This window comes from Puma concolor, chromosome D1, assembly GCF_028749965.1.
Source record: "Puma concolor isolate L17-30 chromosome D1, mPumCon1.1.hap2, whole genome shotgun sequence".
NCBI lineage: Eukaryota > Metazoa > Chordata > Mammalia > Carnivora > Felidae > Puma > Puma concolor.
In genome coordinates this window covers 197666-224941 of record NC_141676.1, presented here as the reverse complement: position 1 = coordinate 224941, position 27276 = coordinate 197666, and the positions used below count along the sequence as shown (strand labels likewise).

At 56.1% G+C, this 27276-nt stretch overlaps 1 protein-coding gene across 3 annotated transcripts; it reads right to left on the bottom strand.

Moving 5' to 3' along the window:
• Nucleotides 1–5141: 5141 nt before the first annotated feature.
• Nucleotides 5142–17735, bottom strand: B4GALNT4 (beta-1,4-N-acetyl-galactosaminyltransferase 4). Of its 3 annotated transcripts, none has more exons than XM_086676464.1 (20): nt 17506–17735; nt 14364–14464; nt 13890–13985; nt 13703–13798; nt 13523–13613; nt 13340–13440; nt 13092–13159; nt 12796–12874; nt 11646–11712; nt 11368–11502; nt 11182–11291; nt 11001–11101; nt 10820–10920; nt 9780–10674; nt 7248–7537; nt 6949–7102; nt 6738–6810; nt 6472–6625; nt 6009–6135; nt 5142–5599 (listed from the first exon to the last, which is right to left on the bottom strand). In XM_086676464.1, exons 1-20 carry the CDS (start codon nt 17654–17656, stop codon nt 5476–5478), a joined length of 3114 nt encoding a protein of 1037 aa, XP_086532590.1. In that variant the 5' UTR covers nt 17657–17735; the 3' UTR covers nt 5142–5475. The 3 variants fall into 3 exon arrangements, with proteins under 3 accessions (XP_086532590.1, XP_086532589.1, XP_086532591.1); XM_086676463.1 differs by having other exon boundaries at nt 14361–14464; nt 17506–17734; XM_086676465.1 differs by having other exon boundaries at nt 14361–14464; nt 17571–17664.
• Between the last annotated feature and the right edge of the window lie 9541 nt (nt 17736–27276).

Sequence of the window (27276 nt, the reverse complement as noted above, 5' to 3'; positions counted from 1 at the left end):
GTTTTTATCACTGATTTTTAAAGAAGACTGAATTTTTTAGAGCAGTTTTAGGTTCACAGCAAAATTAAGAGGAAGGTACGGCGATTTCCCCGCCCCCCCATGCATAGACTCCCCCCTTTCCCAGCATGCCCCCCCAGAGTGATACATTCGTTACAACTCACAAGCCTACATGGACACGTAATTACCACCAAAGTCCGCAGTCCACACTGGTGGTGTATACGCTGTGGGCTTGGACAAATACGTCATGACATGTGCCCATCATTGTGTCAGCCAGAGTGGTTTCACTGCCCTAAAACCCTCGGCCTACTCATCCCCTCCCCCACCCTCACAACCCCTGATAACCACTGGTCTTTCCAGCTGTGTGAGAAACTGGCAAGTGTCTTCCAGGGTGGCCACACCAGTGTGCATTCCCACCAGCAATGACAGAGTTCCTGGTGCCCAATGTCCTCATCAGCGTTTGCCGTCAGTGTTCCAGATTTGGGCCATTCTAACAGGTGTGTAGAAGGATCTCGTCGTTTTAATTTTCATTTCCTGATGACGCAGGACACACAGCGGCCATTCGTGTGCTCACTTGCCATCCGTGTATCTTCTTTGGTGAAGTGCCTGTTAAGGTCTCTGGACCACTTTTTACCGTTTATTTAAAAATGTTTTGTTTTGGCGTACCTGGGTGGCTCAGTCAGTTAAGCGTCTGGTTTCGGCCCAGGTCATGATCTCACCGTTCGCGGGTTCAAGCCCCGAATCGGGCTCTGTGCCGACAGCTCGGAGCCTGGAGCCTGCTTCGGATTCTGTGTCTCCCTCTCTCCTTGCCCCTCCCGCACTCACGCTCTCTCTCTGCCTCAAAAATAATTAAACAACTACAAAAAGACATTTTAAAAATGTTTTGTTTTGTTGTTTATTTTGTTATTATTGAGTCTGAAGAGTTCTTTCCGTATTTTGGATAACAGTCCTTTATCAGATGTGTCTTTTGCAAATATTTTCTCCCTGGCTGTGACTTGTCTCCTCATTCTCTCGATACTGTCTTTCACGGAAGTTCATGAAGTCCTGCTTACCAATTACTACTCTCATGGACCATGCCTTTCATGTCATGTCTAAAAAGTCATCATCATGCCCCAGGTCATCCAGGTTTTCTCCTATGTTATCTTCTAAGGGTTTTATAGATTCGTGTTTTACATTAAGGCCTAGGATCCATTTCGAGTTAACCTTTGCGAAGGTTTAAGGTCTGTGTCTGTTGCATGTGGACGTCCAGCTGGCCCAGCAATGTCGTTGAAGAAACGGTCTTTGTTCCTTTGTCAAGGACCGTGTTTATGTGGGTCTGTTTCTGAGCTCTCCGTTCTGTTCCATTCACCTATTTGTCTACTTTCCATCAACATCACAGTCTCGATCACTAGCTTTTCAGTCAGGTGGCATCCACCGAAGTTTGTTCTTCTCCTTCAGTGTTGTGTTGGCCATTCTGGGCCATTTGCCTCTTCGTATAAACTTTAGAATCAATTGTTGATATCCACAGAATAACCTGCTATGATTTTAAGTGGGATTGCATTGAATCTACAGATCAAGTTGGGAAAGAACAGGCATCATGGTAATATTGAGTCTTCCTACTCATGAACACGGATATTTCTCCATTTATTTGATTTTTCTTTGATTTTGTTCATTACAGTCTTGTAGTTTTCCTCATATAGATCTCGTGCATATTTTGTTAGATTTATACTGAAGTAACTAATTTTTTTGGTATTAATGTGAATGGTATTGTGTTATAAATTTCAAATTCCAGGGGCGCCTGGGTGGCTCAGTCAGTTAAGTGGCCGACTTCGGCTCAGGTCATGATCTCGCGGTTCGTGAGTTCGAGCCCTGCGTCGGGCTCTGTGCTGAGAGCTCAGAGCCTGGAGCCTGTTTCAGATTCTGTGTCTCCCTCTCTCTGACCCTCCCCCATTCATGCTCTATCTCTCTGTCTCAAAAATAAATAAACGTTAAAAAAATTTTTTTTTTTTTAAATTTCAAATTCCAATTGTTCATTGCTGGTGTATAGGAAAACAATTGACTTTTGTGTATTAACCTTATTATATCCTGCAACATTGCTACAATTGCTTATTAATTCCAGGAGGGTTTTTTCTTTTTGTTTTTTTTTTTCTTTTTTTTTGCTGATTCTTTTAGATTTTCTACATAGATGATCATCAGCAAACAAAGCCATTCATGTATGTAACCCTTTTATTTCCCTTATGTATACTTTTTATTTCTTTTTCTTGTCTTATTGCATTAGCTAGTACAGTTGACCCTTGAACAACATGGGTTTGTACTGTGCGGGTCCACTTATTGGTGGATTTTTTAAAAAACAAATACAGTACTGTGCTGTATTTTCTCTTCTTTATGATTCTCTTAATAACATTTTTCTAGCTTATTTCAAGAATACAATATATAATACACATATTTAAAATACATGTGTCAATTGGCTGTTATCGGTAAGGCTGCCCGTCAACAGTAGGCTGTAAGTAGTTAACTTTTGGGGGCGTCAAAAGTTATGCACAGATGTTTGACTGTGCAGGGATTTTGCCCCTAACCTGGAAGTCAGCTGTACTTCCAATGTTGTTGAAACGGAGTGGTGAGAGGCATTTACTGCTAATTAAAAAAAAAAAAAAAAAGTCCTCAAGTGTCACCTCTGAGCCCTTGTACCCCCAGTGGCATCCTTGGTAGCTTTACAGCCTTCAGATCTTTTCTGGGATGTCACCTTCCCAGACTTGCTTTTTCTGACCACTGTTTACAACTGCAGTCTCACTCAAACTTACTATTCCCTTTCCTGGCTTAATTTTTTCCACAACAGTTGCCACCATCTAATATGCTAGACGTTTTCTTATTCTGTCTCTCATCCGCCAAGTTCTACAAGGACAGACTCTTGTCTCTTTTGTTCACCTTTCCTCAGCACCTAACACAGTCGGTGTTCAATGAACAGTTGTTAAAATGGATTAATAAATTATGGTTTATGTATAGTCCAGATTATATGTGATTTTGAGATTTTCTTCTGCTTCTGGAAGTAATCTTTTTTTTTTTTTTTTTTTTTGGTGTGAGGCTTCATCTGCCTGTTGCTTGCATGCCCCCTGCCCTTTAGAGGATGTATTCCTTTTTTTAATGTTTATTTATTTTTGAGAGAGACAGGGTGTGAACCAGGGAGGGGCAGAGAGAGAGAGGGAGACGCAGAATCCTAAACGGGCTCCAGGCTCTGAACCCTCAGCACAGAGCCTGACACAGGGCTCGAACTCATGAACTGCAAGATCATGACCTGAGCTGAAGTGGGATTAACTGAGTCCCCCAGGCGCCCTGAGAATGTATTTCTAAATCCAGCACTCGTTTTTTTCTTGTTATGAAATATCTGTGAGTGGAGAAAATTCCCACTCACTAGATACTTGAACTAGATACTTGGGGAGAAGCGGGCAGTGTGAGCTAAAGGCATCTGGTAGCTTCTGAGCAGGTATGTGGCAGCGTGGTGGTGTCCTCTGCCCTGTAGGCACTCGCGCTCCGTGGACCCGCAGGACTTGTGAGGCCCACGTTATTACATGGGACTTGGTGTCTACACACATCTGCTGGCTACTCTGGTCAGCAGTGGCAGTGGTCAATGTCCCTTCCAGCAGGGTCATTTCTAGAGTCTTCTCAGGGCCAGATGGTGGTATCCATCTGGTTCTTCTTTCATTGGAATCTTTCCTGCTGCCCCATGTTCATGGTGAGGTATGACCTAAGGAGACAACTTGGGTCAATCTCACAAGGGTTATTTGGGCTGCTGGGTGCATGTACTGCCTTCCCACTGAATGTCAGTGAGGAGGTACAGAGAATTATGGCCCCAAAGAATCCAGGCCCTCACCCTGGAACCTGTGGCTGTCAACTGACATGGCAAAAAGAACTTTGCAGATGTGATTACGTAAAGAATGTTGGTGGAGATGGGGAGATTATCCGGGAATAATGGAGGGGAGCAGTGTAACCACACATGTCCTTACAAGAGGGAGGCAGGAGGGCCAGAGAGATGTGATGATGGAAGCAGAGGTGACAGACACAGGAAGAAGGGGCTCTGAAGATGCTAAGCTGCTGGCTTTGACATGAGCAGCAGCCCTGAGCCAAGGAACTCAAGTGGCCTCTGAAAGTGGGGACAGGACAAGGCAGATTCATTTCTAAAGCCTCCAGGGGCGCCTGGGTGGCTCAGTCGGTTAAGCGGCCGACTTCAGCTCAGGTCACGATCTCGCGGTCCGTGAGTTTGAGCCCCGCATCGGGCTCTGTGCTGACAGCTCAGAGCCTGGAGCCTGTTTCAGATTCTGTGTCTCCCTCTCTCTGACCCTCCCCTGTTCACGCTGTCTCTGTCTCAAAAATAAATAAATGTTAAAAAAATTTTTTTAAAGCCTCCAGATCGGGCCACAGAAACCTTGTTTTTGGGCTTCTGACCTACAGAACATGGAGGTCATACATTCTGTGTTTCTGGAAATCTGTCACGGCAGCCACAAGGACCTCATATAGGCAGCTGCTTAGTACCAGGCAGAGCACTGGGACCCATCTTCAGACAGCTGAGACCCCCAGGGAGGGGCTGGGCCTTGACAGCATCATCCAGCCTCTGGGTCAGCACTCTCCTAGTGTGCTCCTGACCCTGAACTTCCACTGACACGAACAGAAGTAAAAGAATCACGCCCCCCCCCCACCCCCATCATGGCGTAAACCAGCTTGAGTTGGGTTTCCTGCTTCTGGCAGCTCAGCCCTGAGTGCCACTCCCAACGTGGCCACAGAACGGGTGCCGAGTTCACCTTGACCTTCTAGGAAGACCGGGTAGGGCTAACATCCAAGTTCTGTTTTCAAAAGGAGTGAAATGACCGAACGTTCTTTTCTCAAAGCTGTGCAGGCCCTGCCCCATGTCTGTCACTGGTGGCCACATGACTCCACGGGCACCGAGCAGCAGGAAAGAGGCCCGAAGCCCTTTCACCTCCAGGTCCCACCTCTGAAGGTCAAGAGGAGAGGGCAGGAAGAGAGTGGTCTCGGGAGAGGGTGGGGTCGGTAGCCGCTGCTGCTGTGGGACAGGAAGGGGCCTCAGGGGCAGAGAGAGTGCCCGTGAGGGCAGGGCTCCTGGCAGTCACTGAGGCTTATCTCTGCCCTCCCAAGAGAACCAGGCAGAGGACAAGTCAGAACTAAAAAAAATATTTCATTTCATTCTGAATAAAAAACGGAACAGACAGAACTCTCGGAAATCCTGAAAACAACGTCATCGCTACAGCAAAATTTCACAGAAATCATCGCGCAGAATGTGGAGACCAAGCCCGGGCCCCAACCAGCTGTGAAGGCTGCCTCTCTGGGGAGGGGCACAAAGGGGGCGGTGGCCTCGCTGGGCCAGGCACAGGTGGTGGCCATTCCCCTGCGATAAGCCTTGCCGGGGTTCCCAGGGACCAGGCTCAGGGCCCGGCCTCCAGCCCCCACCACGGGACGGCGGCCAGGGGCCGGGAGGGGGTTGCCTGGTCTTCAGGATCCCTCGGTGCGGGAGCCCTTCCGGCCACGTGCGCCCCACATTCCCCGCTTGGAGTGGTAGTGGTGGTAGAAATTCCGCACTCGGAGTCGCTCCACCTCCAGCCCTGCCTGCAGGACCCTGGGTGGAAAGGGGGTGTCAGGACCCTGGAGAGGGGTGCCTATAGGATCTGGGTGGTAGGGGGATAGTTGTGGCTGCCCTGGTTCTTCCGGAGCCTGGGGGCAGGGCAGCATGGAAGTGCTCAGGACCCTGGCCCAAGGGCTAGGGGTGTCAGGCCTTCCACTACTGTGGGACCCCGGTGGGAGATGGGGACTCAGGGCCACCACTGGGCCTACAGGATCTGGGGACACAATTTGTTGCAAGGCTGTTCCCGAGTCTGCAGAACCCTAGAGATAGGAAGAGGTGTGGGGTGGGGTGGGGTCACAGATCCTGGGATACGAAGCGGAAGTCCCTGCAGCACGTGAGGACCCTGGGGTACCCTCCCCGCTCAGAGGAGGTATCCTCAGTCCCCGAGATGGGGGGCAGTCACCTGTCCAGGAGCTCCCAGTCCTCGCCCCCCCACTGGTCCCGGAACTCCTCAGTGTTCATGCCCCCGACGCGGTCGAAGTCTGACTTGTAGATCCCGAAGAGGCCGAAGCCATTCACCTCCCAGTAGCCTGGGTAGGAAGGTGCCCTTCAGACACCAGAACCTGCAAGCCTTCCTCCCCAGCCTCCAGAGGGGGTCTGCTGCAGGGTCCCATCCTCAGAGGGGTGTCAAGAGTCACTCTTCTGTGTGGGGTCATAACCTGTGGCCCTGCACACGACTGGGGTGCTGGAGGAGGTTCCCAGGCATGACACTGGAGGCTCTGGGGTCCGAGGCAATAGGCGGGGCATTGATGGATCCCCAGGCCCACCTCCGGGGTTAGGAGAGGCCCCCAGGGGCCTGGGCCTCACCCTGCCGTTGGTGGAACTCCCAGTGTTATTGGGGCATGGGGGGGCATCCAGGGCATTACCGTGCGGGTCCCCCGGCGAGCTCCCACAGCCCAGGCGCATGACCACGGGCGCAAAGGCCAGTTTGCCCTCCACACAGTGTTTGCGGATGCCGTCCAGGATGTTGGGCGGGAAGTGGATGTGCAGATCACAGAGGAAAACGATGCTGCTGGCATCCTGGAGGCCGAGGTCACGGGGAGGCCTGAGCACGCCCCTCCGCTCCCCCAGCGGAGTTCCTTCCTTGGTGGTCTGGACGGGCTCTCCCTGCTCTCCCAACCCTCCCACGCACCTCCACTGCGTCCACTCCAGCCTGCAAGCCCGCCGAGCGCTCAAAGTTTCCAGTTCGCCTCAAGTACTGGTACCTGGGGGAGGTGGGGAGGAGAGCGGGGGCAGGAGGTCACAGGCCCTGACCCCTGCGGGCCGGGGCTAGAAAACCCGCGTCCCGGAAGGGGCGGGGGAGGCAAGACGCGCTCGGCCGCCCCTGGCGGGGGCGCTGTTACCGGGGCAGCCGGGCAGAGCGCAGCGCCTGCTCGACGTCCATGTCCTCGCTCTCAAAGTCCACCAGGGTGATGCTGAAGTGCGAGTCCCCCGTGCGGGCGTGCAGCGCGGCCATGTCCGCCAGGAACTGGGCCACCCAGCGCGCCTGGTTCTTCACTGGAGGAAGGTGGTGCCGCTGAGCCCACCCCGACCTGACTCCGCGGGACCCGGTGCACGGCCAGCGGCGCTCCCACTGGCCGTGCGGGCTCGGGGAAGCCCAGCCCACGTCCCAGGTGCCCGGGCCCGAGGCGGTCCCGCGCACCTGGCACGATGAAGTGTACCATCACATCCTGGCGCCAGGCCAGGCGCAGCGGCCGGCAGAGCTCGGGGCGGCCGTCGGGGCGCGTGGGGGCGGCGGGAGCGGGCTCCGGGCTCTCTCCGTCGGCGTCGGCGCCTCCCGCGTGGGCTCCGGGCAGTCGCAGGAAGACGTACTCTGACAGGCGCAGGCGGCCGCCCCCGCGCTCCTGCAGCTCCAACTCCAGCAGGAAGCGGCTTCCGCGCGCGGAGTCCCGGCGCTTCTCCACGTTCACGATGCGCAGAAGCGCGTAGCGCCTGGGAAGCGGGGGCTGGGTCGGCACGCTTGGGCTCCGAGCTTGCGGCCCTCCCTCTTCCCTGCCCCCCCCCCCCCCCCGACTGTCCCTGCGGGTCGCCCCCAGCCCCAGAAACCAGGCGGCCACTCAGAAGACGGGCTGGGGCAGCTGCCGTGAGTTCCCTCGTGTCCCAGGCTGCCATACCCCGACCACGCCGCGTCCTGCCGGGGAGCTCCGAGAGGGCGGGCGCCCATTTCGTGCCTCCCCTCCCTAGGGCAGCCTCCTCTGTGGTCTTCGTGTCACCGCTCGCGCATCCACAGTGACCTTTATGACGGCGCCACCCACTGTCCACAGGACGAGGTTCGCTGGTCTTACACTGACAGTCTAGGGCCTTAAGCCGACTCGAGCTTGCCTTCAGTGTCCCCTCGTGCTGAGTGAGCCGACTTCCTCCCGCACTGGCTCTTTTTTCTGGGGTATCCAATCTGCAAGCTTGCCCCAATCCTCCCCGGCTCTTTCCGAGGCTCCTCAGATAAGCCTCCCTTTTGTCTCTTCTGGCACCAGCCCCGGGGCTATCCTGACCCAGGGGAAGATGCCACTGGGCCTACCCTGAGCCTCTTGTGCCCCTTCCCTCCTTCTGGCCCTGCTGAGCGTCTTCGTCCTCCACTCTGTTACCAAGCAGAGGCTTCTCATCCTGGGAAAACAGGACCCTGCCCTTGACTAAAGTGGCTTTTTCCTTTCTCCAAATGTCCTCCCTTTGCAGCCCCCTGACCATGGGAGCCTACCTGTGTGACCCCCAAGGAGTCCCCACTCCTCCCTGCAAACCCCGCCATTCCCACTGTGCTCTCCCCAAGCGTCAGGGACTTTCTGCCCCAAACACTCTGGGTCTTTCTGAACTCTCAGTCCTTAGGCCCACCCACACCCTACTCTCACGAAGCTTTGAGCCAAGAACTCAGCCACCTGGAATCAAATCCCTGCCCTTCCCACACCATCTCATCACTGCCCTGGCACAAGCCAGGCAGTCATGGCCCCTGTGGGCTTCCCATCCTGTCCACTCCCCTCCAAGGCAGCAACAGGCCTGTCTGCAACCCCAACAGGTCGGCCCCTGTCTTGCTCAAAACCTGGTACGGTCTGCCAGAAAAAGGAGTCCTGAGCAGGTTGCTCGAGGCCCACGAAGGCCCCTTCTCCGTCCTCTGCACACCGGGCCCCTGGCCTCCTGCCCCAGTGCCTTTGCCTACCAGTGCCGTCTGTACTGGTTCTACTCCTCTTTCAAGGCTCACAGAACCCACCAGTGTCTCCTTTGGGGCCAACCTTGGGGCCTCCCATTCTCTGCCGCGCTAGCCTACATATGGGGGTGGTGACGGGCCTGGATTCCTGGGGGGTGGGGGCGGGGATCAGAGGCAGCAATGGGGCAGGAGCCCTGCGCTCCCCTGAGCTGGAGAAAGACCCTCTGGGAAGACCCAGGAGCCCTGGACCAGAAGGCGAGGAGGGGTCCAGGGACTCTCAGCCTGACCTTCGGGTCTCTACTTGGAAGAGAGCCCTGGCTGGTTCAGATTCATTCTTGGGTTCAGGCCCAAGGTGACAGGGTGGGTTTGGAGGTTCAGGACAAGGGAGCCCACCCTGGGTGCCTGTGAGGAGTTGAGGCTTCTAACACTGAACAGGGACCCTGGACACTAAGAAGCCCCAGGAGACAGGGAAGAGACAGGGAGAGACAGCTCTTCCCTTGGAGGTCCGTGTGCCATGCCCAGACCAGCACCCTGTTAAACCCTGGGAAGGTCGGAAGGTTCCACAGAGGCCAGGACTTCCCCTTCCCAGGCACACACTTCCCAGGGCCTCCCTCCCACGCACCCCCCCCCCCCCCCCCCGGGCCTCCCCTCCCACACTCACCTCCTCCAGGGCCTCCACTCCTATGTGACCCCCCGACCCTCCCATACTCACCCCCCAGGTCCTCTCCTTCCCAGGAACGCCCCCCTCCCCCCTCCTCTCCTCCTATACGCATTCCCCAGGGCCTCCCCTCCCACTCCCCCCCCCCCAGCGCCTCCCCTCCCACACGCACCCCTCCAGGGCCTCCCCTTCCCTGGCGCACATCCTCCCAGGGCCTCCCCTCCCACACGCACCTCCCAGGGCTTCCCCTTCACAGGCACCCCCTCCAGAGCCTCCCCTCCCATATGCCCCCCCCCCCCAACATTCACCACCCCCCAGGTCCTCCCCTTCCCAGGCGCACGTCCTCTAGGGCCTCCCCTCCCACGGGCACACTCCGGACGCACCCGCCGTGGCGCGCGTTGAGCCGCTCCATGTACTGGGCCACCACGTCCACGGCCTCGGCCTCGGGCAGCTGCAGGTTCCCCGACACGTTGCAGCGCAGGTCGTTCCAGTCGGAGCGTAGCTGCTCGAAATCCACGGCGCCCACGCTGAACGTGCGCTGCCAGTCAATGGCGTCCTCGCGCCAGCGGCCTCGGGGGGCTCCCGCGGCCTCCTCGCTGTCCTCATCTTCGCCCCGCGCCCCGTCGTCGTCATCGTCTGCCTCCTCCTCGTCGCCCGCTGCAGGCAGCTGCGCCCTGGACACTTGGGACAAGCTCAGGAAGGAGGTCACGGGCTGAGCTTCCGACGACAGGTTCGCGGCCGCGGTCGGAGCTGGGAGTCCCAGCAAGCGCGGCTGGCCCTCCAGGCTCCCCTGGGTGGCCTGAGCCCGGGCCGGGGGCCTCAGCTCTGCGCCCGGGGAACCACCGGTCCTGCGGCCTCGAGACCGCGGCGGCCGTGGGGGCGCCCGCAGCTGCACCCGGGGAAGAGGTCTGGGGCGGAGGAAGACTCCGGGGAAGGGCGGCCAGGGTGGGCCGCGTGGGCCGAGAGGCGCCCGCAGTCCCGGCCGCACCCGCGTCACATACACCTTCGGGGGCTGCTGCTGAGCCGCAGCTCGGGGGCGCAGGGCGCGGCCCAAGAAGAGGGGCAGGGGGCGCGCGGCCCGGTCGGCCCAGCTCAGCGCCCGGGAGCGCCGGGTGGTGGGCAGGTCTCCGGGGCTGGGAGGCACCGGCGGGGCGGCCGTGGCTCCGGGCGCTGTGGGGGCCGCGGGCAGGGGGAGGTGGCGGCGGCTCTGCAGGGGGGACACCTCCGTGGGCTCCAGGCTGTCTAGCAGCTCCCCCTCTTCCTCATCATCCAGGAAGTCTGCGGGAAGCAGCCCAGGTGGGCACAGGCTGGGGGGGGGGCGCACTCCACGCCCAGGTGGGCACACGCTGGGGGGCGTGCGGGGGTCACTCCACGCCCAGGTGGGCACAGGCTGGAGGGCGCGCGCGCGGGGGGCGGTACTCACCATCCGGGTTGAGAAAGAGGAAGGCTCGGCGCTGCACCTCTTCCTCCTCATCTTCCTCTCCCTCCTCCCTGTCCATCTTCATGTATTTATAGAACCCAAACCTGGGGCGGTGAGGGGCATCAGAGAGGACCCCCCTACCGGCCGCTGCCCCCCCGCCCCATCCCTTGCCTGCCCCGCCCACCTCTCCAAGTACAGCGGCGACTCTCGGTAGAAGCACTTGTTTTCCGTCTCCATGTGCGTGAGGCGCGTGTGGTCATTGGGGTAGACAAAGGACAGGTACACCTGTGGGCGGGGCAGAGGGCTCAGGGGACCCTGGGCGGGAGGCCGGGGCCTCAGGGAAGGTCTTGGTGAGCGGCACTTACAAACTGCAGCCCCTGGTATCTCGCGATTGGAAAGTCCTTGACAACATAGGTGGGGGCGTAGGCGCAGGGCTCCAGCACGTTCTCCAGACTGGAAGGCTCCACCCGAGGTGCTGTGGGAGGAGTGGTCACAGAGTGGCAGGCTGGGTATCCCTGCCCTCCCTCCCCCCCTCCACGGTCCCCTCTCACTGAGGAAGAAGGTGTCTCGGGGGTCTGGGCGCAGCATGTCAGCTCTGGGCTCCTCCTGTGGCAGGCGCCCCCCCACGTGGCTGGCTGGAGACTGGGGGACATGGGCCACGTGGTCCATCTTCAGGGACGATTCATCTGGGGACAGAGGAATGTGTGGGGTCCTCAGGAGTACCCAAGGGCCACTCCTCACCCCTCCCCACCCACATCCAGAGACCACCCCAAAGAGACCGCAGATCAGGAGCCCACCCCCCTCCCCAAAGAGGCACTGGGCTCCACACCTGTGTACAGGGAGATGTGAGCAGAGCCTATGACCTCAAACTTCAGGCCTGGCAGGAAGGCTCGCCACTAGGGAAGGGAGAGAGCGGTCAGGACCAAAGCTCTGTGGTCCTGGAGCTGGAGAGGAATGGGTCTTTTCTGAACGTGGGCACGGGGAGCAGGCGGGGACAGCCCCTTCGAGAGCACAGGAAGCTTGGAGGTTGGATGGCAGAGGGGTTCTTGGTGGATGGGACACCCCCCTCCCATGCTCCCTCCAGGCCTTTCCTGACACCCTAAGCACTTCCTTGCCCGCTGGTTATGGCTTTGCCACCGCCTCCTTCCCCATGCTGCAGCCATCGCCTTCCTGGCGGTCACAGCTAGCCTTCTAGAGGCCCCTACCCCTCGCCTCACTGGACCTCACCCTCCCTGTTTCCCCATTCCTGTGGCAGCTCCTTCTCAGTCTCCTCCTTTGCAGACTCGGTTCCTCCCTCCCTCAAGTTGGGGTTCCTGGGAGCTGTTCCAGGCCCTCTCCCTTCCTAGCTCATTCTGGGTCTTCTTGGCACCCCCTTGGCTTCCACAAGATCACCCCAAGCCTGCGTTTCCAGCCTGGACTCCCTGCCAGCTGAGCTGGGTTGATGCCTCGCACACACAGTCGACAAATGCCCCATCTCCCCTAGCCAGGCTCAGTCCCCACCTCCCTGCTTCAGGGACCATGTCTAAAAGATCCGCCCCTGCCCAGGCTCTCTGCAGCAGTGGCCAAAGGGTTTTTCCTGAAATGCAAACCCAATTGCTTTGGGCTGTCCAGGGTTCGCGTTGCAGGCCCTGCCTGGCCATTGGATCCTCTGGAGTTCTGGAAGAACTCTGCTGTTCCTCTGCTGTTCTTGAGATCTGGAGTTCACCTGAGGCACCCCAATTCTCTCCTCACTGGATCTCCCTACGAATGTCTCATCTCTCAAGACTCTACTCAAGCACCACTTCTCCACGAAGCCTCCCTGGGCAGAGTTGATCTTGGACGCCCCCGTCCCTGAGTGTCTGCTTTGCTAACTAGATGGGAACTCCTGGGGTGAGGGGGCAGGACCCACACCATTGTCCTGCAGGGAGTGTTGGGAGCAGAGAGAGCAGGGGAAGGGACGTGGATTCTCCAGAAGCCCACAGATGGCAGGCCACACTCACGCCCACTTCCACGTGGTCTGAGCCTCGGTCGTCCTGCTTGTGCAGCAGCTCAAAGTAGTACCTCCGGGAGGCCATGAGCCTGGGGACATAAGCGGTCAGGGGGACATGCTCCTACCATGCTCCGGGAGCCCCAAACAGAAACCCCAGAAAAGGTGGGGTGCTCAGGGGCGGTCCCTCGGGGCGATGGCAGTGTGGCCACGACAGTACAGGTGCAGTGGTTTCCTGTGTGCTGGTGCATGCTCCCCCCCCCCCGCCCCCCAATACACCCTGGTGCACACACGCTCCCAGTCACTCACCGCTTGGGCTTGGACACCTGCGAGCTGAACTTGGTGAATTCCCCAGGTGCTGTCCACTCTGAGCCAGTCTGGGAAGCGATACAGAAGGGTGGGGGGGTTCACCCTCTCCTTGGGGGCACCGGCCTCATCCAGTCCCCGTCCCTTAGAAGCTGGAGGAGACAGGTGACGGAGGCGGAGGAGGCCCAGTGAAGACAGATAGGGGTGTGGGTGGAGGGGCTGGGGCGGGAGGGCTGTGGGGTTAAGGGTACCTTGCCCACAAAGGCCACCAGCTGGGCACCCGCCGGGCTCTCATTTGGGCTCAGCCAGAACTCAGAGTTGTCATCCGAAGCCACAGAGAACTGGACGTCTCCTAGGCCACAGGACAGGGGCTCAGGGGGGTGGTGTGGGGCCCTTCCTGCTGCCCCCTCCCTGGCACATCCCCACCCCCGCACCATCTCTCGCCGGGTGGATGAAGCCGAAAATCCGTAGTCCGTAGTTCTTCCACTTGGGGGACACAGCCAACTTCTTCACGGTGGTGCGAGTCTGGGGGGACAGTGGCCTCTGACGTCAAAGCCTTTCCCTGTCCTGCCCTGCCCCCCACCCCCTGCCAGCTCCCTACCACTGGCACTCACGTGCGGAAACAGCGGGAAGTGCAGGTTCCTCCTCAGGTGGCCCACGGCGCCTCCGCACCAGTCCTCAAACACATGCAGGTTCACCTGCCCCTTGTACTGGGGGGCGGGAGGTGGGCCTTACCTTCTGCACAGCCCCCCCCCCCCCCAGCCCTCCCCTGAAGCTCATCACAAGCCAAGCAGAGCTCACCTCTTCCCACCACGGGGGAACCTGATGGGTGAGGTTCAGAGGGGGTGGCTTTCCAGCCCCCACAGGAAACAGCATGTTTGGGTCCCGTCCCTCTGGCTACGGGACAGAAAAGGCACCAGGGTCAAGAGCAATGGGAAGACAGGGAGGGGTCACCCCCCCACCCCCCACACACACTGGGACACACCTCACAAGGACTCTCCTGCACACATCCAGCCGTAAAATCCCGAACCCATGGTATCCCAACCACACACACCCGGGGACCCTCACCACACCTGCCCAGGCAAGCACTGGCCAGCACGCTCGTGCACACCCATGCCCGCCGGACGTGAACTGCAGGCTGGGCTGTGCTCCGTGCCCGCACCCGCGTCCTCCATCCACCCAGCCCACGGGTCCCGAGGCCACGGGCACACTAGTGGCCTCAGGGATGTGTGTGTGCCGCACACACGTGTTCTTTCCCACAGCCCTGCTCACCACCTGCTCCTCCTCCCGACTCTCGCTGGAGTCCTCCGCCCTCTGTGTGGACAGCGCAGCCCGGACGCCCCTGCCCTCCGTCACACCGCTCAGCTTCTCGCCATCTGTGGGCGGCACGTGGGGCATGAATGGGGCCCAGGCTCTCTCCGAGGCGGCCCCTGCCGCTGGGGGTCAGGTGGGGACGGCAGTGTCTCCTGCTGAAGCCTTCGCACTTCAGTCTGCTCCCCTGCTGCCCAGGGCCCCACCTGTGGCTGTGCAACTGCTCTCTGGGTCCTTCTTCCACATTCCGCCTCTGGGGTGGGCAGCCCCCTCTCAAGCCCTCTACCTGGCTTTTCCTAGCCCCCGACTGGTGCCAGGGAGCAGAGTCATGTGTGTGCATGTGCTAATGCATATACATACACACTTATCTGGCCATCCTCACCGCGGCTCTGCCTCCGGGAAGGCCCCCAGGACTACTGCACTGCGCCCTCAGCACTTTTCCCTCGTCCTGAGGGTTCCGTGTCTCCCTCCCTCATCAGAACTGCGTGCTAAGGGTTAGTGCTAGCGCTTGTTATTGGAAAGCTGGTGCTTTTGTCTTCAGGCTAAGCCAGCCCCTGCTCACAGCACATGTGCCACCTGCTGGCCTTGAGAGGGGTTCGGGACCAGAGGAGTCCTGGCACCAGCCTGGACAGAAGAGGAACAGACATGCTGGTCTGGCTGCTGGGGGGCCGGGGGCCAACATGGCTCCAGCGACTGTGACCCTGAGGAACCCCTCCTAGGTCTGTCTGTGGCTCTCTCCAGAGCTTGGCACCCTTATAAACAACCCCTATCCTAGGGCCGACCATCCCCATGCCCCTAACTCCCTCAAATTCCCAGGCTTCTTGCCTAAGCTGTGGACCTGAACATCCCACCCTGTCCTCTGGGGGGAGGGGTGTGCCACACCTTGGGACTCAAGGCTCTTCTGGGAGGCTTTATTATATCCCACCTCTGCCCCCAGCCCCGTGCTCCCAGCCAGGGATACCCAATCCAGGAGCACCCCCTCTGCTCCAGGGCAAGCTGGAATTTCGACATTCATGCCCATCCTTCAATCCAGACCCACAGATTCCTGTGTGGACACAATTGGCCTGAGTCCCTTCTCCGGGGGAGGGGAGCTGACCTTAGTCTCCTGCCTGTAGGACCCCTGTGGTACTTGCCCACCTGCTCCTTCCTCTGGGTTCCTCCCCCACTGTCCTCCGTCCAGCTGGGAGGTGAGCCCCTAAGAGGCTCCTGGCCAAATCCCCCCAGCCTGGCCCTATGCTCCCTGCCCACCAAGCTAAGTCCATGGGTACCAGGAGCCTTCTGTGGTGGGGTCCCAGCCCAGGCTTCCACCACTGTCCAGCACAGTGAGATCCCCAGAGGGCTCCTGCCACATGGGTATCCTGCAGGATACCAGGAAGGTAGACCCCCTGTCCCGCTCCAGTGCTGCCTCCCTGGTTGGAAGTGAAGACAGCACTGACCCAACAGTCAAAAAGTCCTCGGGCGTGTCCAGCTGCTCCGCTTCTCACAAGCCTTACCCTGGTGGGAGCCCAGGTGGCTGGACGAAGAGGCTGCAGCCCAGAGCCAGGACCCATGGGCTGGGGCTTTCCTGGAAGGTGCCCCATGAGAGTTTGACCTTCCAGGACGCTGAACAGCTCCTGCTCACCCAGGAGTCGTAAGGGCAGTCTGCTGGTCCAGCTGAGAGCAGAGAGGCCCTCAGAAATGGGGTTCCCACACTTCTACTCCCTCCCAGTTGCTGAGCTAGACTCCCCAGCTACTCAGGAAGTCAGTTGGTGAAGACTGCGGTTGCTCAGAAAGCCACAGAGGTGGCTGGGGAGGGGGGGTGGGTTTTCTTCTGTGTCACTGGGTCACGATCTGGGATCCTGCCTTATTTGCTGATAGCTGGGGGAGGGGGGCTTCTTTTAGGGACTGAGCTGTGCTGGGGACCCCTCATGGGTGTGGTGGCTGTGAGGGGTGTAGACTCTGGGGGGTTGGGACAAGCTCCACACCCCTGGCCTGGGAGGTCTGTGGAGCCAGGTGTCCAGGCACATGGAAAGGAGGCAGAAGGGAACCGAGCAGGGAGGCCCTCAGTGGAGTGGCCCTGGGTGCCGTGGGCCAAAGTCACTGTTTAGGAAGAGGTCGAGGAAGCGGGACCCACACCCCTGACCTCTCACCCTAAGGGCACCCAGCACCACACTTCCTAAGAAGGGGTAGGGGCAGCCCGGCTGGGAGCTTCCCTGCCTGGGCAGAGGAGGCTTCTGCTCCGGCCTCTGCTGGGAGGTTTAAGGTGTGTGGGGGGGGGGGGGGGGGGGAGTGTTACTCGTGCCCTGAGGTGCTTCCCTCTCTCCCATGCCCTCCCCCTTCCCCAGGTTCCAGGCTCCCTGCTTCTCCCCTTCCCACCAGGTTGTCACAGGCTCATCCCTCCTGCCAGGCACACTCTCCCCCCAGATGTCGTGGGCGGGCAGCACCACCTTCAAGGGGCCATCCAGACCCCCCTGCCCTGGCTCTTTCGCACCACACTCACCAGGAACTGATTTGCTTTGTGGGTTTATTGTCTTCACCGGAGTGTGAGCTGGAGGAGCCTGGGAAAGTTTACTCCAGGCAGTTCAGGGGTCCCCAGGCTGGACCCCCATCACTGTGCTTCCCCACCCCCACCCCCACCACAAAAGCCTGCCCCTTGTCACAGGGTTAGTTAGGGCACCCCTCAGGAAGCCTTCCAACTGCACCAGTCAGCTCCCTCCAAACCCTCCCCGACCCCCACCCCGAGGGGAGGCTGGACCCCTCCCTCCTCTCTCCCCCAGCAGACGGGTAAACTGAGGAGACAAGCGGTGGGGGTGCGAGGCCTTCCTGAAAAGCCCAGCCTGCAGGGCCTGCGGGCGATCTCCCTGAGAGCCCGCTGTTCACCCCGTCACTGCTGGCTCCAGGTCACATCCCGGAGTCGGCCCAGGTTCGGGGACGCTCCCCAAGAGGGTCGCGGGCGTCACTGCTGACGTCATCGGGCTCCGGGCCCGGCCGAACCGCGCCCCCTGCCCCAATACCGCAGAGCCGGGAAGGGCGGGCGGCCGGGGGTCTCCGGGCGCGGTGCGGAGGCCCGGCCCCCCAGCGCTCCTCGGGGTGCCCCCGCCCCCCGCCCCCGGACGCGCCCCCGTACCTCGCCCGTAGCCCAGGCGCTGGCGCAGCGCGCGGCCCTGGCGCACCAGGCTCAGGTGCACGTACGTGAGCCACGCGGCGCAGGTGACCAGCACCAGCAGCAGCAGCAGCTTGATCTGTTTGCGGATCTTCTTCACCGGGAACCACGGCATCGCGCCCGGCCCCGCCCCGCCTCGGGCCGCGCTCAGCGGCACCGCTGCGGCCCCCGGTTCCCGCGCGCCCCGCGCCGCGGCCCCCGGCCCCGCATGGCCCTTTGTCCGCCGCCCGCGGCCACACCGAGCGGCCGCGACCCCAGGCTGCCCCCCGCCCCCCGGCCGCGGGCCCGGGGTGGGCGGCGGAGCGGCTCCCGGCGGTGCCCCCGCCCGGCCCCGCCCGGCCGCTCGGGCTCCACGCTCTTGGGGGCCGCGGCGGGACCCAGCAGCATCCACGCTGCGGTGCTACCCACCGTGAAACGGGCCCGGCGGCCGCGCGGCGCGAGCCAACCGGGGCCCGGCCGGCCCGCGGGGAGCCAATCGGCGGCGCGGGGGGCGGGGCCGGCGGGTTAGGGTGTGCCCGCCGCCCGTCTCCACGCAACGCGCGCGCATCCACCTGGGCGCGCCGGCCCGCGCAGCTCCCGGGCGCGGGGGGCCGGAGGTGCGGAGGCCCGGGGACGGGGCCCCGGGAGGGGTTCACGGAGGACGGGGAGGTGCGGGGCACAGGGGAACGAGCGTCCGGGGGGGGGGTGCGCGAAGGACGCGGGGACACGGGACAGAGGTCAGGCGGCGTCCAAGGGACAATGTGGTGCGAAGGATGCGGGAAGCAGGGACGGGGGATGGGGAGGTGCAGAGCCCGGGGGCAGGGGTGTTGGTGGGTGGGGACGGGGGCGGGCATAGAGGCAGGGGACATGCAGAGGACCGAGGACCGGGGTTGCTCGAGGGACGGGCTGCAGAGTCAGGGGGACGCGGGAAGTGTAGAGGTGCGGGGTAGGGGAGACACAGAGCCCTGGAGGATGTGGACGTGGTTACGCGGGGCTGGGGACCAGGGTGTGTAGGGACGGAGGCAGTGGAAGGCGCAGGCTGTATGGGTTGGGGGACAGTCGGGACACAGGCAACAGAGGACTCAGGGACAGGAAATGGGGGGCACCAGGGCTTGGGGAATGTGGGGGGAAAGCTGAGGATGGGGTACAGCCTGGTCTTGGAGTTGGAGCCAGCCTCTAGAAAACAGTACAGCCAGAGGGAACGGGGCTCCAAGTGGAGGAAAAGAAGTTTGGGAGAGAGACAGGTGGTAGGTAATGATGATGGGTGAGGGGGGCAGGAGTGGGTGTGTGGGTCTTGCCATGGAAGTGAGACAGAGGAGGGTCTCCAAAGCACGTGGCTTCATCCTGCAGGGCCAGAGTCTTAGCCAGGCTTCCACGTGGATGGGCGGCAGAGGGGCCTGGTGGTGGCTTCCAGCGAATGCAGAGTGAACACGGAGAGAAGTTGCACAGACAGATGGGGCAGGGCACACTGGAAGGGTCAGGAGGGGTGCGCAACGTACGTCTTCCACGTCCACTGTGGACTTGAGTGCTGGGGTCTGGCGTGCGGCTCCCGCTGAGCTGATGGTGAACTTTGTGCACTTGGTTCCAGTTCTTGCCTGGGCCATTCTGACCCGCCCAGCGGCCAGCCCGACCCTTCTCCCTTTACCCCTTCCTGCACCTGTTCCAGTTTTGTGTTGCTGTGTAACCAACCACCCCAACATTAGTGGTGTGAAACAAGGCCTACTTATTGTGTTCATGGATTCTGCGGGTCAGGAATTTAGACAGAGCCTCATGGGACAGCTTTTCTCTGCTTGATGATGTGGTGGGAAGATGCGAAGGGCTGGGGTGACTGATGGCTGGGCTGCAGTCATCTCGTGTTGGTGCCTTGGCGGAGACGGCTGGGCTCAGCCAGCCTGGTTAACCGGAGCATCTGGACATAGCCACTTCCAGGAGGTGGCCTCTGGGCTCCAGCAAAGGGGCAAAGCGCCCGATGGGTCACCACACAGTAGTTCTGCCACATGCTGTCACAGGCCACCCAGGTTTGAGCAGAGGGGACGTGGACCCCACCTCATCCCAAACAAATTGTGTGGGAAGTTGCAGTTTGGGTGTAACATGCACACGCCCTTCCTTTTCTGTCCTTTTATTTTAATGTTGGGGCACAGAATCAAGCTGGCCACATCCCACGATTACAGCATTCTGTCGCCTACACTGTGGACAATGCCCCCATCTTCAAATGTCCTCACCCACCCCCTCTCGTTCTTGCCCCTTCCCTCCCCCAACTCACCTTCCATATTTAAGTTGTCTGCACACTCATTAAAACATATCAAGCTGTGTGTTTTAAATGTAGAAGTATAGTAGAGAATGGTCATAGGAACCAAAATCTGGGACGTAGGTGTGTTTATTGCTGCTGGAGTATTGTTTCTTTGTGCCCCCTTAGCAGACAAGGCAATGAAATATATGCCTAGACCAATTGTATATACACGAGCCTGTTAATGTTTCTCTGCGCAACCAGCTGTACCTACGTTAAGCTAAACACGAGTTCTTACTACGTCTCTGACCACCACCCGTTACCCCAGGGCCCATCCTCCCCTCGATCCCCTGGAACCTCCCACTCAGCGGTGAGACCGCACGGGGCTCCCACCGGCTGCCGGCCTCGTACTCAGTTGTTCCACTCCAGGACGCGGGCAGCAGGATCAGAACTGGTCACCTGACCCCGCCGGGAACAACTTCGTCAACTAGAGCCCGGCGCTCGCGGGTGGGTGCCCTGCCTCGAGTCTTACGGACTCCCGCCCCTTCAGTGAGGGGGTTTCACGCATTTGTAACACCCCGAGAGTCTGGCCACCGTCTGCATCCCTTCCTGGGTCCCCGACGTCCGAAATGATCTTTCTTTAATTCGTGAACATTAGGTTTACTCTGTGTTGTTGAGTTCCATGCACGTTGACAAATCTACCGTTACGGTAGCGTTCAGAACAGCGTCAACATCCTCCACACCCCGTGCTCCCCCCAGTCACCTCATCCACCTCCTTCTGTGTCCCTGGCAGACACTGGTCTTTTTACTGTCGCCTTATTTCCCCTTATCAGAATGTCGTATAGTTGGGGTCTTTCCAACTGGCTTCTCTCGGCAACATGCATTTATGGTTCATCCATGTCTTTTTGTGTTTTGGTAATTATTTTCTTTTTAATCACTGAATAATATTCCATTGTATGAATGTACCAGTTTGGCCATTCACCCGTGAAAGACATCTTGGTTGTTCCTCGCTCCCAGTTTTTGGTAATCACGAATAAAGCTGCTACAGACATTTGTGTGCAAGTTTTTGCGTGGACATAAGTTTTCAACTCGATTGGATAAACACCCAGGAGTGCAATTACTGGGTCATATAGCAAGACTGTGTTTAGCTTTGGGGGGCGTCTGGGGGGCTCAACTCGTTAAGTTTCCAATTCTTGATTTCAGCTCAGGTTGTTATGCCCAGAATTCATGATCCCCAAAGACCACTAGGGAGCCTAGTCTGTTATGCCCAGAATTCATGATCCCCAAAGACCACTAGGGAGCCTAGTCCGATGCAAAAGCAAATGGGCCTTTATCCAAGCTAGCTCTGAGCTCAATCCCCTACCTGCACCGAGGCAGTGGTGAGATACCGGGGAGAGAGTTTCTTGAAGAATTTTTTTTTTCAACGTTTGTTTATTTTTGGGACAGAGAGAGACAGAGTATGAACGGGGGAGGGGCAGAGAGAGAGGGAGACACAGAATCAGAAACAGGCTCCAGGATCTGAGCCATCAGCCCAGAGCCTGATGCGGGGCTCGAACTCACGGAGCGCGAGATCTCGTGACCTGGCTGAAGTCGGACGCTTAACCAATGCGCCACCCAGGCGCCCCGGGGTGGGGGGGAGAGTTTCAAAAGGACAAAGGTTTTATTGGGGCCTAGGGGCAGTTGATGAGGTAATGGCTGTGGCCTCAGCCGATTGGCTGGGGAAGGGTCGGAGTCCTGTTAGGCAGGTGAGCGGGAGGTTACTCAAGGGGAGGAGGCATGGTCAAGGTGAAGGACACAGAACAAGATGGAGTTGGCCGACGTAGGCCCGCCCTTTCAAGTTCGTGATCCCAGGGTCCTCAGATTGAGCCCCAAGTCCAGCTCAACACTGAGCGTGGAGCCTGGTTAAGATTCTCTCTCTCTCTCTCTCTCTCTCTCTCTCCCTCCCTCCCTCTGCCTCTCTCCCCTGCTTGTGTGTATGCTCTCTCTCTCTCTCTCAAGAAAGAAAGAAAGATAGAATCTTTACAAAGACTACATTTAGCTTGGGAAGAAACTGCCAGATGTCTTCTAACATGGCTGCATCAATTTGCATTCCCTCCAGCGATGAATGAGACTGCCTTTTCTTCCACATTCTTGCCAGCACTTGGCGTTGTCAGCTTTTAGGATTTTAGTCATTGTATTGATATCTCAGTATTTTAATTTGTAACTCCCTAATGATACATGGTGCTGAGTATCTTTTCAAATTCTTATTTGACATCTGTACATATTTGGTGAGGTGTCTCTTCAGATCTCTTGCCCATTTGCCCATTTTAAAATTGTTTTCTTATTGTTGATTTTTGAGAGTTCCTTGTGTATTTTAGATATAGCCCTAAATTTGATATATGTTTTAGAAATATTTCTTCTAATCTGTGGCTTGTCTTTTTTACTGTTTTGCTAGTATATTTAGCAGAGCAAAATTTAAAAATTTTAATGAAGTCCAGCTTAACAACTTTTTCATTCATGGATTTTCTTATCTAAAAAATCATTGCCAAATCCAAGCTGACTTAGATTTTCTCCTATGTTATCTCCCAGAAGTCTTAAAGCTTTGCAATTTATATTTAAGTCTATGACCAATTTTTTAGTTAATTTTAGTCTGTGTCTAGGCTCATTTTTTTTGTTTATGGATGTTCAGCTTTTCCACCACCATTTGTCAGAAAGACTATCCTTCTCCATTGTGTTGCCTTTGCTCCTTTGTCAAAGATCTGTATCTGTATGGATCTATTTCTGGGCTCTTTGTTATGTTCCATTGATCTATTTGTCTAGTCTTTTGTCAACACCAGGCTGTAACTTTCTAGGAAGTCATATAGTGTCAGTCCTCTAAAATCGTTATTCTTTTCAGTATGGTGTTGTCAATTTCTGGCCTTTGCCTTTTCATATAAACTTTAGCGTCACTTTGTCAACATCTACAAAATAACTTGCTAGGGTTTAAATTGGAATTACATTGAATGTATAGCTCAAGCTGGGAGGAACTGACATCTTAAATGTATTGAGTCTCCATTCATTTAGAACTCTCAATGAGCACAGAGTCTCCATTCATTTAGAACTTTGATTTCTTTCATCAACATTTTGTTGTTTTACTCATGTAGGTCTTGTACGTGTTTTGTTAGGCTTATACCTAAGTGTTTCATTTTTTACAGGGCTAATGTAAATGGTATTGTGTTTTTTTTTTAATTTTTTTATTTTAGGAAGAGAGAAAGAGAAAGAGCAAGCAGGGAAGCAGGGCAGAGGGATAGAGAAAGAATCTTAAGCAGGCTCCACACTCAGCACAGAGCCTCACTTGGGGCTCTCTATGAGGACCCTGGTATCACGACCTGAGCTGAAATCAAGAGTCAAATGCTCAACCGACTGAGCCATCCAGGCTCCCCAATGGTATTGTGTTTTAAATGTCAGATTTCCGTTGTTCATTGCTGATATATAGGAAAGCAATTGACTTTTGTATATTAACTTTGTATCCTGCAACCTCACAACAATTTTTTATTAATTCCGGGAATTTTGTTATTAATTCTTTGGGTTTCCTACATAAACAGTTATGTCATCTGTGAACAAAGATAGTTTTATTGTTTCCTTCCCAATCTGCACATATTTTATTTACTTTTCTTGTCTTATTTCACACTGTAGATTCCCAGTATGCTGTTTAGTGGCCCTGGTGAGAGGGGACACCCTTGCCTTGTTCCTGATTTTAAGGAGAGAGCGTCTAGTTCCTCACAATTAAGAAATTTGTTAATTGTACATTTTTTGGTAGATGATTGTTAATCGAGTTGAAGAAATCCCCCTCTATTCCTAGTTAGTTGAGAGGTTTAATTTTTTTTTTAACATATATTTATTTTTGAGGCAGAAAGTGACAGAGCACCAGCAGGGAGGGGCAGAGAGAGAGGGAGACACAGAATCTGAAACAGGCTCCAGGCTCTGAGCTGTCAGCCAGAGCCTGACGAAGGGCTAGAACTCACAGACCGTGAGATCATGACCTGAGCCAAAGTCAGATGCTCAACCAACTGAGCCACCCAGGCGCCCCTAATTAGTTGAGTGTTTTAATCATGAATTTGACTAAAATGCTTTTTTGTAATTTAATTTTTTAATTTTTTTTAATTTACATCCAAATTAGTTAGCATATAGTGCAACAATGATTTCAGGAGTAGATTCCTTAGTGCCCCTTACCCATTTAGTCCATCCCCCCTCCAGTAACCCTCAGTTTGTTCTACATATTTATGAGTCTCTTCTGTTTTGTCCCCTCCCTGTTTTTATATTATTTTTGTTTCCCTTCCCTCATGTTCATCTGTTTTGTCTCTTAAAGTCCTCATATGAATGAAATATGGTTTTTGTCTTTCTCTGACTGACTAATTTCACCTAGCATAATACCCTCCAGTTCCACCCATTTGCAAATCTTGCAAATGGCAAGATTTCATTCTTTTTTTTTTTAAATGTTTTTATTTTCGACACAGAGAGAGAGAGAGAGACAGAGCACGAGTGGGGGAGGGGCAGAGAGCAAGGGAGACAGAATCTGAAGCAGGCTCCAGGCTCCAAGCTATCAGCACAGAGCCCGATGCAGGGCTAAAACTCATGAACCATGAGATCATGACCTGAGCCGAAGTCTGATGCTTTACTGACTGAGCCACTCAGGCGCCCCTAGATTTCATTCTTTTTGATTGCCGAGTAATACTCCAGTGTGTATGTGTGTGTGTGTGTGTATATATATATATGTATATATACCACCTCTTCTTTATCCGTTCATCCATCAATGGACATTTGGGCTCTTCCCATACTTTGGCTATTGTTGATAGTGTTGCTATAAACGTGGGGGTGCATGTGTCCCTTCAAAACATCACACCTATGTCCTGTGGATAAATGCCTAGTAGTGCAATTGTTGGGTCATAGGGTAGTTCTATTTTTAGATTTTTGAGGAACCTCCATACTGTTTTCCAGAGTGGCTGCACCAGCTTGCATTCCCATGATTAAAATGCTTTTTAAGAAAGCTCTTTTGATCAAATGTTTTTTCAACATCAATTGATAAGATCATATTTTTCTACCTTAGCCGGCATATATGATAGATTATACTAGTTGATTTTTAAAATATTGAACCAGCGGGGCGCCTGGGTGGCTCAGTCGGTTAAGCAGCCTACTTCGGCTCAGGTCACGATCTCGCGGTCCGCGGGTTCGAGCCCCACGTTGGGCTCTGTGCTGACAGCTCAGAGCCTGGAGCCTGTTTCGGATTCTGTGCCTCCCTCTTTCTCTGACCCTCCCCTGTTCATGCTCTCTCTCTCTCTGTCTCAAAAATAAATAAATGTTGAAAAAAAATTAAAAAAAAAAATTGAACCAGCCTTGCACACCTAGAATAAATCCCACTGGTTACTAGAATATACTTCTTTTGTGGTGTATAATTCATTGTTGGATTGGACTTGCTAATAATTTGTTGAGGATTTTTGCTTTTGTGCTCAAGAGATATTTGATCTGCAATTTCCTTTTCTTTTCATGTCTGTCTGGTTGTGGTTTTGTAAGGGTAATGCTGACTCAGAATGAATTCAGAAGGATTCTTTCTGTTTCTATTTTCTGGAAAATATTGCAGAGAATTGGTATCATCTTTTTTGCTTCAAATATTTGGTACAATTCACCAGTGAAGCCATCTGTGCCTGGTGGTTTCTTGTTTGGAATATTATTAATTATCGATTTAATTTTATCAATAAACATAGACCTATTTAGTTTACCTATTTCTCCTTATGTGGGTTTTTGTAGTCTGTGTCTTTCAAGGAATTGGGCCGTTTCATCTAAGTTATCAAATTTGTGAGCATACAGTTGTTCATAGTATTCCTCTATTATCCCTCTAATGTCAGTGGGATCTGTAGTGATGGCTCCTTTTCCATTTCTCATTGTAGTAATCTGTTTTCTCTTTTCAGTTTTTATTAGCCTGGCTAGCAGTTTATCAATTTTATTGACTTTGTCCCTCATATAAACAGCTTTTGGTTTCATTGTTTTTTTCCCTATTGCTTCCTGGTTTCAATTTCATTGATTTCTGCTCTAATTTTTATTATTTTTTTCCTTCTGTTTGCTTTAGGCCTCTTTGCTGCTTTCTCTGGTTTCCTAAGATTCCTAAGGCTTTTTTTTTTTTCAACGTTTATTTATTTTTGGGACAGAGAGAGACAGAGCATGAACGGGGGAGGGGCAGAGAGAGAGGAAGACACAGAATCGGAAACAGGCTCCAGGCTCTGAGCCATCAGCCCAGAGCCTGACGCGGGGCTCGAACTCACGGACCGCGAGATGGTGACCTGGCTGAAGTCGGACGCTTAACCGACTGCGCCACCCAGGCGCCCCCTAAGGCTTTTTTTAAAAAAATGTTAATGTTTATTTTTGAGAGGCAGGGAAGGGGCAGAGAAAGATGGTGACACAGAATCTGAAGCAGGTTCCAGGTTCCAAGCTGTCAGCACAGAGCGGATGCCAGGGGCTAGAACTCATGAACTGTGAGGTCATGACCTGAACTGAAGTGGGAGACTTAAGTGACTGAGCCGCCCAGGCGCCACGAGGTCTTTCTTCTTTCTAATTAATTTCTAATGTCTTCTTTTAATTCTATTGATTTCCCTGTAAGCACTGCTGCATCCCAAACATTTTGGTAAGTTGTGTTTTCCTTTTAATTTAGTTCAAGTTATTTTAAAACTTTCTCTTGGGACTTATTTTTTTATTCACGCTCAGTCACATGTTCCTCCCGCCACACCTGTGCGTCTGTGTCCATCTGCACCGGGCTGACTCCACTGCCTCAGGTTAAAACAAAATCCCTCAGGTGTGGGTCCAGCGCCTCTCCTCCCCACCCCCTGGTTACAGCGTGTCCTAATTTGTGCTTTAGTCTGATCAGAAATGCGATAGGGACCGATCGGGATCAGAATTCGGGTTAAGCCAGTGCCGCCATCGAGGGGCCGATGGCAGCAACCTGGTGGCGGGTCCTCTGGGGGAGACACCCTCCTCTCTCTGCGGCTCCGTGCCCCTCTCGCCGCCTCCCTGCGGTCGCACTTTGCCCAGGCGGCCACCAGGTGACGTCGCAGGCCCATGCGCGGCCGCGGAGTCAGGCCCTCCGCGCTGCTCTTGCGGGAGGGGTGGCGATGGGTGCCGAGCCCGGGTTGAGGGTGTGCACCCGGCGGGCAGCAGAGGACCCTGGAACCGTCCGAGGGAGCGGCTCCCGCGGTGTGCTGGGGGCGAGGGGGTGGGGTGGGGGTGTGTGTGCATGTTTCCTGGGTCACCCGGCTCGGGATGAGACCCTGTGCCCTGGGGTGGCCGGCTGGGGTGAGGTTATCCGGAGGGTTCCTGGGAAGCCCGGGTGGGCGGCCATCCGGACGCTCCAGACCGCAGGAGGGGGCGGAGGACGGAAAAGGGGCGCGGGGGGTGCGGGGAGGCGGGGCCGGGCCGGGGCTCGCTGGGCGGGGGCGCGGGGCGGGGACTTGGTCTGGCTGCGCTGTTGCCGCGTCGGAACCCGGTGACCGCAAGCGAACTTCCCCACCTCTCGGATCCCCCCA

Coding starts and splice junctions, on each gene's coding strand:
- B4GALNT4 (XM_086676463.1), bottom strand. CDS start 17,656: ATGCCGTGGTTCCCGGTGAAGAAGATCCGCAAACAGATCAAGCTGCTG. Junction 13,160..13,339: donor TGGTGGCCTTTGTGGGCAAG/GTACCCTTAACC, acceptor ATCGCTTCCCAG/ACTGGCTCAGAGTGGACAGC. Junction 6,626..6,737: donor CTGGAGTGGACGCAGTGGAG/GTGCGTGGGAGG, acceptor CTCGGCCTCCAG/GATGCCAGCAGCATCGTTTT.